At 40.6% G+C, this 12795-nt stretch overlaps 1 protein-coding gene across 20 annotated transcripts in view; it reads left to right on the top strand.

Moving 5' to 3' along the window:
• Positions 1 to 12795, top strand: part of rapgef2b (Rap guanine nucleotide exchange factor 2b) — a 151511-nt gene that overhangs the window by 87026 nt on the left and 51690 nt on the right. For 16 of the 20 annotated variants that reach the window (XM_033632782.2, XM_078169508.1, XM_033632789.2 and 13 more), the window contains one exon: positions 7632 to 7649. The exons of the other annotated variants lie outside the window; for them this stretch is intronic. In XM_033632782.2, the coding sequence (XP_033488673.2) occupies positions 7632 to 7649 (18 nt within the window). The remainder of the gene's footprint in view (positions 1 to 7631; positions 7650 to 12795) is intronic. 20 annotated transcript variants of the gene reach the window in all.

The raw sequence follows: 12795 nt of genomic DNA on the forward strand, positions 1-12795 counted from the left end.
TTTTTGTGTGTGTATTTTCACCTGAAAACAAGACCTGTCTTGTTTTTGCAACCCTAGAATGAGCTGTTTATCTACATAGGGAGTGGGTCCTCCTTCACAGAGTCCGCCATGTTGCACCACCATGTTTCTATAGTAGCCCAAAGTGGACAAATGTAACTCTTGCTCTCGGAAGGGGTGAGGGAAAAAATTGATACAGCATAGTATCGCAATATTTTTGTTTGGCAATATCATATCGTCACACAGTGCCAAATATTGATTTTTTTGTTATATATATTATTAATATGACAAATACAAATTAAACTTTAGATAGCCTTCTGGAGTAATATAACCAACACTTTGCTGAAAAAAAAAAAAGGCTGAAGTGAGATGAACAGACTGAAAACTTTATCTTATTAGATTAAGCGGATGTTGACAAAGTTTTCCCTTGGGGACATAATTTACATTTGAAAAAAGGTAATAAATCGCAATATGTTTTATCGCAATACTCAGCATATCGCAACATATTTAAAATCGCCATAATATTGTATCGTGACTTAAGTATCATGATAATATCATGTCGTGGATCCTCTGGTGATTCCTTCCCATAGCTCTCAATAGGGCCATTTGTGTTTTTGTATTGGCCGCCACAGTTAGCTGCCCCTTTGTGACGAGCAGCGTCGGAAAACGTGAAACCGCTTTATTCTGGGTTTTTACCGGTTTAAATCCCCTGGTCCATTTGTTTTGGAGAGGAAGAGACCTCTATGGATAATTTGGCTCCCAGTAAAAAGATCTTGAACAATCACACTAAAGGAAATCTAACTGGGAGTTCACGCTTGGCACATGGAAGATGTTTCAGCAGGGTGCAATCTGCAGTCCTCACCACTAGATGCCACTAAATCCTATACGCTGCTCCTTAAAGTTAAGTACAGTATTATCTGTAAAATGTGTCAAAGTGGCCCCTGTCAGAGTTGTGTAATTATGTATTTTAATATTTATCATCACTATGGTGTGTAAACAGCAGTTAATTTTAACCACACTGTTTATTCTGTAACAATGCAACATGTTTTGTAAGGTACAAGTACCTCGAAATTATACTTAAGTACACTACTTTAACTGATGCAGTAATTACTTTCCACCGCTTACACAACACTGCATGTGAAGATAAAAGGCATCGAGGAAAACCATGTTAAATGGCTGCTTATTTAAAAGATTAGCTTGTTTCAGATGAGATTTTATTGTAAGTGTGAAACCCTTCAGCAGCTAAGCTCTGCTTATGTGAGCATGATGAGCTGTTACGTACCAATGTCAGCCACCATCCTCAGCGCTGCATTAAATCCCGAAATAGCTAATGCTATGAGCGGCCTTCATTGTTAGTGAGAGATTGTTCTGTAACACCGAGGTCAGAGGTTCGATCCCGGCAGTGGGCAGAGTGTCTGTGAACAGCTGCGAGTCCCTGAGAACTGAACATGCTCAGTCATTGTACGTTCCTCTGGAGAGTGCCAGCTTAATGCCTAAAATATAAATGTAATTGTAACCCAGCCGTGGAACTCCCACTGGGAGTGCTGACACACACACACACACACACACGCACACACACACGCACACACACACACACACACACACACACACTGGTAGTTACCCCCAGCCCCTACTCTCTATTATCTATATGAAGTGAGGATTATTTGGCTCTCAGGGTTCAAACATAATGCAAGTTATTTCTTTGGCTTGTAAATACAGAGTTTGGCCTTAAGTACAATATTCATGCAAATGAATGGCTTCATCTGGATCTGCTTAACAGTTACTATCAGTGGAGAGAGAATTAACACGGGATAGTATTTGTTAGATGCATAGATTATAGCATTAGGTGATTATGTTGCACCTTCTCATAAAATGTATTCTAATGTGTTTCACAGTTATAAAAAACACAGACCCACACTATATGACATCAGGGATTAAGTGGGTCAGTGAAATTGTATTTGTTTTTTCTTATAATGTTTCTAGATGTGGAGTTTTGGATATACCCTCAGGTCATTGCCCTGTAAGGCTGCCAGAACAACCTAAAATGAGATGAAAGTATGAAGTAGCTTAATACGAATGATGTGAATTGCCATTTTGTTTTTTTCTCTATAATCATCATTCAGTGTTAAGAAATAATGTTATTTTGCCCTAAACAGTCAACAGTGACTGACATATCCATCCTGTCCACATCATTTACAGGTGACACAGAAGTGGTGATTGGCTAGAGCTTGTTAGGAACACTTAACTGAAGAAATATGTGGATTGTAGGGTCACCATTTCCATAAGGACGTGTGTCCATGGCGCCTTTTATTTCTGAGTGCTAGCATCTTTTTTTATTGTTCCCAGCGAGGAGAGAGAGCATATGTGGCCACAGAGATAAAGTGCAGCATCAGTCCAGTGTCTGAGACACAGCACAAAGACATTAAAAGATGTTAATTGCCATTTTGTTTTCACTTTTCTCACCATAATGATTATTCAGTGTGACATTGTGGTCATGTTAGCCATTTTTTGGTTAAGAAATTATGTTATTTTTGCCATAAACAGCCACTAGTTACTGACATATCCATCCTGTTCACGTCATTTACAGGTGACACAGAAGTGGTTGTGGGCTAGAGGTCGTTTACTAAAGCAATATGTGGATTTTAGGGTTACCATTTCTATAAGGGCCTGTGTGTTTTTTATTTCTGAGAGCTGGCATCTTGTATTAGTTGTTGCCAATGAGGAGAGAGAGTGTATGCAGCCAGCTAGAGAAGTACTGAGCATCCAGTGTCCTTTTTCAGAGCGTTAGGGTGTTTTTGTACAGCCGCTTTTACCGTAGTTGAGATCTCTAAAATATTCAGAACGTGTTAGTCAGAAACTATCACTACAAAGAAAGAGAAGCTCATTTGTGGGAGCTGTTGAGTGTTGTGCTTTTATCACTGTAAGGTTTTTGGTAACTTTGCCAACCCTCTGCATAGCATAGTGTTATGTTAGCTACCTAGCTAACGTTAATGTCAAGTTATTATTGTCATAGAAGCAAAAGCTATGCATAGTGCGTCCATAATTAAAGCGCTCCCAGCAACCTGCCACCACTTTTCTGATCCGATTTCATGGCTATTTTTCTGTTGTTATTTTTGTAACTATGGCTCAGCAAGATGAAATCCCCGTCCTCAACCCTGCCTGCAACGCTTCGATTGACTCATTTGTTTTTGCAACCAGGAAAACAGCCGTCAGTGAGCACGACAACAGCCCAACCTGTGTGAATCACTGGAGAAAAGAGTAATAGCAGAACGTTTTACAAGTTGCACCTGAGCTTCTGTCGTTTTTGTGGCTCAGATACTAGTGTACATCACAATAATGCTGCTTGTGTGTGAGCATGCATTAGTGTTTCAGCTTTCTCCAAAGAGAAGATCAGACTGACCTTTGCAATAATTGTAAGATAAAAGATGACAGTTTTGGCTCCACTTCTAATGTGCCGGTCAGATTTATGATTAGAGTCAAAGGCCGCCGACTACTGCGCATTAAAAGCTTTTGATTTAAGGCCTGATGTAACATAGTCCTGTTTTATTTTTACCTTATCTTCTTCTATCAAGTTTTATCTCCATGTGTCTGGAGGAAGTTTTACTCAAATTAGCTTGTTATGGGAAATATTACATCACATTTTTACTTGAGGGATGTTGCTGAAGCTCTCTTCTTGAATGCCTGGAAAGGGGCACAGCTGTAAGTCAGAGCATGAATTTGTAGTTTGCCACCATTAGAAGCAAAGATCCAGGATTTTAAAAGGATTCAGATAGATAGATATATAAATAAATGTCTGTTTCAGTGGATGTGTCCTGGATAAATCAGGGCAGTGAAAGAGGACAGTGTTTATGATTCAACACGTCTCCTGTGTGCACAGAGCGGTGGGTTAACACTTGGGTGCCTTGTTCAGAATGGACACCAGTTATTTCTAGCATCACTCTCTGTCTGTCTGTCTCTCTTTCTGTCATGGGCAAACACACACACACACACACACACACACACACATACATATACACACACACTTGATCTTTCTATGTTCCCTCTCACAAAAGGCTTATAATCTCCATTTCTCAGTTGCTCTCCATTTTGCACTTTATCTCAAACACACTATCTCTTCCTCTAATATCAACAGCCATTTGTGATGTCGACCTGGCGTACACACACACACACACACACACACACACACACACACACACACACACACACACACACACACAAACAAACACACACACACTGATTTTCCCCTGATCTCTCACTCAGCCACTCACTTAATGTCTTTGTGCTGCCATTCAGTTTAAAATGAAATGTTGATGTGGTCTCATGTTTACTAAACGGCTTCACCACTGATTTTATCCATACCAAATTATGATAATATCCAGTATCTCCTCTGCACCCTTTGTCCTCCTTTACTCCTCTCCTCTGTTTCCATTTTAACTCCTCCTTAGTCTCCTACACCCCAAACTCTTTGAGCAGATGAGTTATATTCCTCCTCCGGGTTTACTCGGTGGCCAGTGGGGCATCCAAGGCTCCAAACAGCTGTTCTATAATTATACAAGCAGCAGGAGGCAGACAATCAATACTCCTTTTACTCTTTTCCTCCACCCGGGCGGCCTGGCGGTTAGCGAGGCCGCCCTGTAATCAGAAGGTCACAGGTTTAATCCCTGCAACAGCCAATGTGTCCATCAGCATCCATGCGCTGTCGGAGTGTCCTTGGCAGTGACATTGCTCACTCATCTTCTGACTGCTTTTTAATTGCTTTAAGACTGTACATGGGAGGGGAGTTACTGCTGATAAGATGACTCTCTCATCAATTACTAGAAGTATTTATGTTTGAGAGCTCTTAAATATAAAATGTTTAGTGCATACATCTGTGTGAGATGACTGAGATTACTGCACTGTGATAATTGGATGCAAAGATAGGCAGGCACATGGTTGTGCTCTGCTTTATAGCACTTCACCTTTACTTCACACCCACTGGGGTCAGGTACTGTTCACATTTGAACTGATACTGCTGCTTCTCTGCTTTTTTCTAATAACTAAGTTTTTGTCTGTTGGCTCTTGTATGTGTGTGTGCGTCTGCTTGTCTCTTTTGCTCTCTGTTCAGACACAAAATGACAAATATGTGGAACAAGTACATAATTTAAAAAACACAATCACAGACCCCACTGAAACTAGGCTATTTCTAAAGTAAAACAGAAAAGATAATTGATCAGACAGACTGAAATCATCAGTGCACAGCGATAGTTTCAGCTCGCTGGGAAGGCGATGGATCTCCATGGCTGGCTTCCCAGCTTCTGGGCACTTCATGGTGCTGTCACATCCTGTCTGAACCTGGTGTTCTCACCCAGGTGTGCTCTTAGGCACTGAAATTTGGCATTAATTGATTTAAGATGAATCGGTACTCTTTAGTACTAATGTAATGCGGTCAGTACCCTTTAAGCTATCGAGTAAGGTAACCCAACCCTAACACCTACTGTATCTTAACTAACCTGTTAAAGGGGCTGATTCGTTAGTTGTATTTGTATTAAATTTGCTTAAGAAATACTGTACTTTAAAAGAATAGTTTGACAGTTTGGGATGTGCTTATTTCCGTTCTTGCCGAGAGTTAAATGAGAAGATTTATACCTCTGTCATGTCTAAAGTGACCAGATCCCAACGATTTTGTTCTGCATCTGTTTTGTTTACTAATTTAATTACCCATTTTACTGTACTGATTAATACTGTTTTCATATGATCAGTTGTTGATTTCATTCACTGTTCTTTAATCGTAATTGTGCTTTGGCAACACACCTCAAATGTTATGCAGATAAAGCCTATTGAATTGAACTGAGTGGGACAATATGGGACATGTTACCAATGCTGAGAGCTAGACTAATATTTATCATAAAATGTCCATCTAACTTTACAAATAAATATTTTTCTTCTGCTTGACATGTACTTTGTAGCTTCACATCTAGTCCCCTGTGTGAAATTGAAGAATAACTAATTACTAATAATTCTATTAACAAATTTCACAACAAGAAAACTCTCTAAGAATCACCCTCCACTGACTTCACACAGTTATGAGTTGTTTCCAAGTCTTCATATTCCGCCTTAATCTGCATTGGCACTGACTTTGGTGACTCGAAATATTCCCTGTTGGGCATCGCCTATACAACAGTGACAGGTTCACCTGCACTTGACCCGCGTGTGAGCAATTTGATTGACATCAAATGCAGCCCCATGACAGCTCCTCTGCTTTCCATGCAGCCATAGGATAAAAGACAGATTTTAGAAAAGCGTCTGTCCTGATTTGTAGTGGTTAAAAAACCAATCAAAATGTGAGACATCATGTTGAAATGTGTCATGCAGGACATGGCATAAAAATGCAGTGCAGTTCACAAGCGGGTCACCTGGTCACCTTACTTATGTCTGGTTATTTAATGTAAAGATAGAGCCATCAGCCGCTTAGCCTGGTTTAGCCAAAGGACTTGAAACAGGGGAAATAGCTAGCCTGGCTTTGTCCAACAAAATCCGTCCAGCAGCATCTTTAAAGTTCTCCAATTACCATGCTATAGCTTTATTTTTTGTAATCCTTACAAAAATGAGTGTAAAGACAATTTGTGGTTTTACAAAGCGAGGCTAGGTCCTCCTCTTTCCAGTCTTTCAGCTACACTAAGCTAACCAGCTGCTGGCTTCAGCCTCGGTTGGTATTGATCTTCTCATCTAACTGTCAACAAGAAATCAATGAAGTGTCTTTATCAAAATATCAAGCAGTTTATTCGTCGATATTTTATATCATTGTGAAACTAGCATTAGCATAAGCAGATAAGATTTGAGCTTAAACTATGGCTGAGTGATTTTAGAAATATAATCTCTTGTAGGATCGTTAACCTCGCTGAACAACTTTTCATGCAGAAATTTAAAAAGTTTGTATCATGCCAGGTAAAGAAATGAGATGGAGGCTCAGAGCTCACTCCACCCTGGTCTCAAGTGTTTGAGGTAATTGTGCCAAAGGTTTCAAAGCTAATTTGTAAAAGATAAAGTGATTTTTAAAACCGCTACACATCGCACCTTATAATTGGAGTCTTATTGTCTGTTTAGAGGTCAAAGATGTCCTGCAGTGGTAATGAGGAGGTTCAGAAGTTGAAGTGATCTGTTCAGTAATCTGCAGGCATGCTGAATGGAAGGATGTGTGTGCAAGCCGGAATAATAATGCGTGTGTCTGTGTGTTCCCTACCTGTCCTTGGCTATAAGAGCACTGAGAAAGTTGAATTTTCACCTTGAAAATTCATTAATCTGCCAAGTCCCTGAACAATGAAAGAGATTTTGCCAGTAGGTTGATGTAAAATAAACTTGTTACAACGTGTTGGTTGAACTGTCAGCCATAGGGGGGCATTAATTAGGTTTTTCTCAGTTGGCATAAAGAAGTTTTAGGTTTCTAAACAAGATTTTAGGATGCAGTCACACACAGCTACACTCAGTCTGTCTAACATGGACATTTTTTTCCCAGTTGCTGCTGAAAGCTGCATTTTAACATGTCAGTGAAGTCTTCACTTGCAGTTTCTCACATCCTCGACTGGCAAGCGGCATGTTTGATAACTTTTATCTCCTCTGCTTCTTTCCATGGCTCTCTCCTTTAACCTGGCTCCCAGGAATGCAATAAACCTCAGGTACCGTATCTATTAACAATGTTGCTTGTTGTGTTTACTATATGTGAGTGTGTGTGTGAGTGAGTGAGTGAGTGTGTGTGTCCTGCGTCTTCTAGCTGTCTGTGTTAGTGCTTCTGCTGGTGGTTTTTATCTGCGTCTGTTCCCCATTTGTCGTATATGTAGCTTCTGGTAGACTCCCTTAATAAATACCTTCCATTTGCCGGCGTGGAGGCTGATAAAAGACGAAGAGGGAAGCCTGCACTACACTCCAATTGCATTACCAGGACATCAACAGCAACATGAATTGAATTCTTTTAGCCCTGATAACATAAAGCCTCCGTCTTCTGCTTCCATACATGTTATCCTGCTTTTGATCTGAAAAATGAGCATGCCCGGTTGGGAATGGACTTCATCACGTCGCCGGGTGATGACACAGAGACGATAAGCATCACTCCGGCGCAGCTTATGGGCCTGTAAACTGAGATAATGGCAACAATTTAGCTGATTGAGGTGCGTCATATCTCAAACGCTGTGCCTCTGTGCTGATGTGCTTGATAATGGTATTGACTGTCTTTCGGCTCTATGGATTATTATTATCCCTGCTGTGTGGGTGTGGTTCTGTTGGGTCTTGATGATCTACGATGGTGCCGTTAATGTGCTAAGTGTTTGATTATGATGGCTTTGAAAGACATTCATCCAATGCAGCTATTTAAAGACGAATCCCCCCCCCCCCCCCCCCCCCCCCCCCCCCCCAATCAGTCTAGAAACAGCACACATATCACATTTCGTGACAGTCGTCTGCAGTGTCCGAGCAGAAATGGATGTCGAGGAAGAGGTTGAAAAAGATCAGAGCTCAAGGTGTTGAGCAGTCAGACCTGCTGAGAAATGGGAGAGCGGAGAGAACAAACCTGCCACTCTCGGCCGCAGAAAAGCCGAGCTCCTATTTTTAGAGCTGTCCTTTGTGACAACCTGCTCTGCTTCAGCTGTGCAGATACAAAAGCCTCAGTTGTGAATAGACATTGTGTAGGAACTGCAGCGGTGAGAGAAGAAATGCTTCACTGTACACTTCTTTTTTTTGGTAGCTTTCTTGCCTCCTGCATTCCTTCATCTTTGGGTGTTTGAAAGTATTCAGAGGAGCTTTTTAGAGCTGCTGCTTACAATTATTTCATTTTAAATTAATGTGTCACAATAAAAGTCAATCATTTGGTTCATAAAATGCTATAAAATAATACCACATTTTCCAAAACACAAGCATACACATTCAGATTGCTTGTTTTTTCTATAAAAGTGATTCAGTTTACTCTGATTTGTGAAGCTGGAGGTAGTGTATGATTGGCATTCTGTGCTTGAAAAGTGACTGAAAATTTAGAGTCATTAAAAATACTCTGTGATTAGTTTTTTTTGGCCATTGACTAATTGTTTCAGCTTGAGAGCTTTTACGCTATTTTTAACTCAGTCGCAGTGAAAAAATGTTATTTTTATTTTCAGTTGCATCTTTCTTTGTTGTGTTGAGTTGTGCCTCGCTCTCCCAGCTCAGACACAGAAAGTTTAATCTGTGTTTATAGTTATTAATAGCCAAATATCCGACTTTGATGGAAATAGAGCAGATATTTTCGGGAGCGTTCGTACTCCATAACGCAGCTGAAATGTGGGCCTCGTGCGAAAGAGGGAAAACAAGCTACTCATTTACAACCGGCTGTGGTTCATTTTTCACTCGGTGTTATAGAACACGCTTACTGACATTTGATTTGCTTTTCATGTCAGTTTTGACATTCAAAGACCTTTTTTTTCTCCTAAAGTTGAGTATTTTCAAAAGGGTTGACGGATGACATTTATTTCGATGGTAATGAGCCTGCATGGCGAGGATAACAAAGCGCATTGTTTTCGCTGTCGTTGTTGTTTGTGTCACTTAAATGTGATCAAAATCTCTCGTAGCAGAGCTGTTTGATCTGTTCGATACTGAGCTGGTGTTAGACAATGCTGCAGGAGATACTGGAGATAGTGTTAATGATTCTTGTTCTGCTTGTGTGGTTAGGTAAGGGGTTAAATTATGTTTTGTATGAGTCTAAAAATAAAATTTGTCTCGCTTCATGTTGGGTGCACGGTCCCCTGGATGCATTTTAAAGCTGAGAAAGACTGGAACATGAAACACTGTGATCATAGTGGATCTGTGGTTTTAGTTCAGTTTGAAAGAAGAGACTTCACATGATATTATTGTATTTAACTGTTTGTAACTCGGAGATAATATTGGCCATGATGTACTTTCCTAACATAAAGTTGCACGTGATGACCTGTTAAGCTGTAAAACATGATATCAGTTAACACATCAGATCCACATGAGCCATTATCGCTCACCCAGAGATCCATTTCACCTGACGCACCTTCCATCAAATTACACAACAGAAGCAGTTTTAAATCCCGACATAATGAGTCATCGAGGAAATATTCACTCTCCACTCTGGCTCTTCCCTTTCACACATCGACAGCTTGTGATTATCACTGAAGTTGTTTTGTAACCAAGACTTGTCATGTACGTTTTGGTGTGGCCTTCTTCCCTCGTGGTCGTATTTAAAGCTACCCAGCACTTTGTGGATATTTGAAACTCTGTGATGGCTCCAGCTCTAAAAAATGTGTTGCCACTGCATAACATCCTGATTCACTGAGGTCACTGTTTGTGGGAAACTGCCTGTTGTGTGATGGATCTCATCCTGTGTGGGTTTTTGAACAGCAGTGCAAATCATGTATTAACACTCAGGGTTCAACAATAAGGAATGTTCAGGGCAAGTAAAATGCCACGTCCGGCTGGTTTTAATGGGCCGCTAGTAAATGTAGCAACTCACTTATCCAGTTGGGTAAGTGGTGAAAAAGAATGAAACACGTTGTTTTTTCTGGAGCTGGTGATGGAAGTAGCTAACGAGTGAGCCATCTCGCATCTTTCTCATCTGCACATGCAGAGTACAGACAAGGTGCTTCTGAGAAAATGGCGCCAGTTAAGGATAAAGCTTATGAGCTGAAGTGCATCCTGGAAACCGTAGTTTAGTTGGGTGGTTGTAGTTGTTATTTGATAACCACTAATAAAAGAAGAATCTGCATAGGGGCGAGTCAAATTTCAAATCAGGCAAGTAGATTTCTGACATACTTGACTCACCGAACAAGTTAAAAAAAAAACCAGCGTGAGGGAGTTTGCATGTCCTCCCTGTGTCAGGGTTTCCTCCAGGTACTCCAGCTTCCTCCCACAGTCCAAAGACATGCAGGTTAATTGGTGACTCTAAATTGTCCGTAGGTGTGAATGTGAGTGTGAATGGTTGTCTGTCTCTATGTGTCCGCCCTGTGATAGTCTGGTGACCTGTCCAGGGTGTACCCTGCCTCTTGACCAGTGTCAGCAGGGATAGGCTCCTGAATGAATAAATAAGTGTTTTTAGCTGTCATGGCTTTATGGCTGGTAATGTTGGGCTGTCCTTTGATTCACTGCATTCACCCAGACTGAAATATACCCACAACTATCAGATGGATTACTGCAAAATTTACTACAGATATTCATGATCCCCCACAGGATAAATTCTACTGACTTTGGTGAGCTCCTGACTTTTCGTCTTGTTGCAACCATGGCGTTAACATTTGTGATTTTGAGTGAAATGTGTCAGCAGTTATTGGGTGTATTGCGAAGAAGTTTGCTGCAGATATTTGTGTCTCCCTCACTATGAACCCTAACTGTGGTGATCTCTTAAATTTTCATTTTAGTCCATCATTGGGTCAAAAATTTTATTGACTTGAAGATTATTGGTGTTTGACTGAATGCCTGCAAAGCTAAAGCCAGTTCCATCAGTCTTGGGTGCAAACTGTGTTTATTTTTAAATTTAGGAATGCTAACACACTGAACTAAAATGGAGAACATGGTCAAAATTATACCTGCCAATCATCATGTGAGACGCATGCTGTTTTCCTTTCTCTCAGTTTCTTTCTGATGTGGAGAGAAACAGGAACATAGGGCAAGAAACTTCACTCTTCCACACACAGTTAAAGACTTCCAGTTCATCACCTTCCACAGTTAGTCTATAACCCGATCCAGAAACCTCTAGTGACTGATCAACCTCACTCTCACTTGCCAACAATCTTCCTTTGCCACTTATTCTCCAGGAGCTTCTCTTTTCATTCACTTTTTTTTTTTTTTTTTTTGATTTATGCACCTTGTAGCAGGTGCAGGGGCACGACAGATGTTTCGCCCCTGTGAACCTACAAGTGTAATCTTTTAAACGTGCCTGGCTGCCTGTGTTTCTGCCAAATTATTTTCAGAGCAGCGTGCAGGTGACAACAGCTTGATAAATGAAATAATCCCTTGGGCTGTAGCGGCTATGAAAATGTAGTCTCTTTATTAGATCATCTTTCTCGTTCTAACAATGCTATTTAGAGCTGCCGTAATGGGACCGGCTTCAAGGATTAATGCAAAGCGCTGGCAGTCAGGAGCGCTGTGTTTCCTCCACGTTAGGCCTTCTTTTGGCTTACAAACAAATTCAGTGAACAAGGATAGACACAGATCAATAAATCAGAGTATGTTGAGTTTGATCCCATAATAGCCAGTGTCTGTGAGAAGTCATGTGTTCTGTGGAAGTTTTCGTGATGCTGAAAAACTTCCCGCTCCTTCATTGCAAGTGAAGTCGATGTAGGAAGCTTCTTTGTCTGCTGATGTAGGATTTAGTTTTGTTTGTTAAGATTCTGGCTGGTTGTTCCTACAGACTCTCAAATATAAAGTGCTATTTTTTCTGGTTTTCTTGATATCCTGGTCTTCTTGGTTGGAAATTATCTCCGGTAAAGTGTTTCATTTTAAGGAGAAGCCTTTTCTATTCTTACTGCAAAAAAATCCCATGAAAAAACAAAACACGTATTGGTCCTACAAATAAAAATTGTCTGTGTTTTCAAAGCCTATATATGTTATTCATCTGTGCACCATTGAAACACATAATTCATCCACACCACGGTGACACGTTCCTTTACTGTAGTTTGTTTCCTACTCCTAGTCCTGCTGCTGCAGATACCAGGGCTAGGTATCATTTGTGAGTGATACAAGTGATACCAATACTAACAGAGTTCATTCAATACCCATAATGTGAATGGAGGTGTGTAGTGCAGCCATACTTTCGAAGGCTTTGGTAGCATCTCGGCAGGCTGT

This window comes from Epinephelus lanceolatus, chromosome 7 (genome assembly GCF_041903045.1).
Source record: "Epinephelus lanceolatus isolate andai-2023 chromosome 7, ASM4190304v1, whole genome shotgun sequence".
Classification (NCBI taxonomy): domain Eukaryota; kingdom Metazoa; phylum Chordata; class Actinopteri; order Perciformes; family Serranidae; genus Epinephelus; species Epinephelus lanceolatus.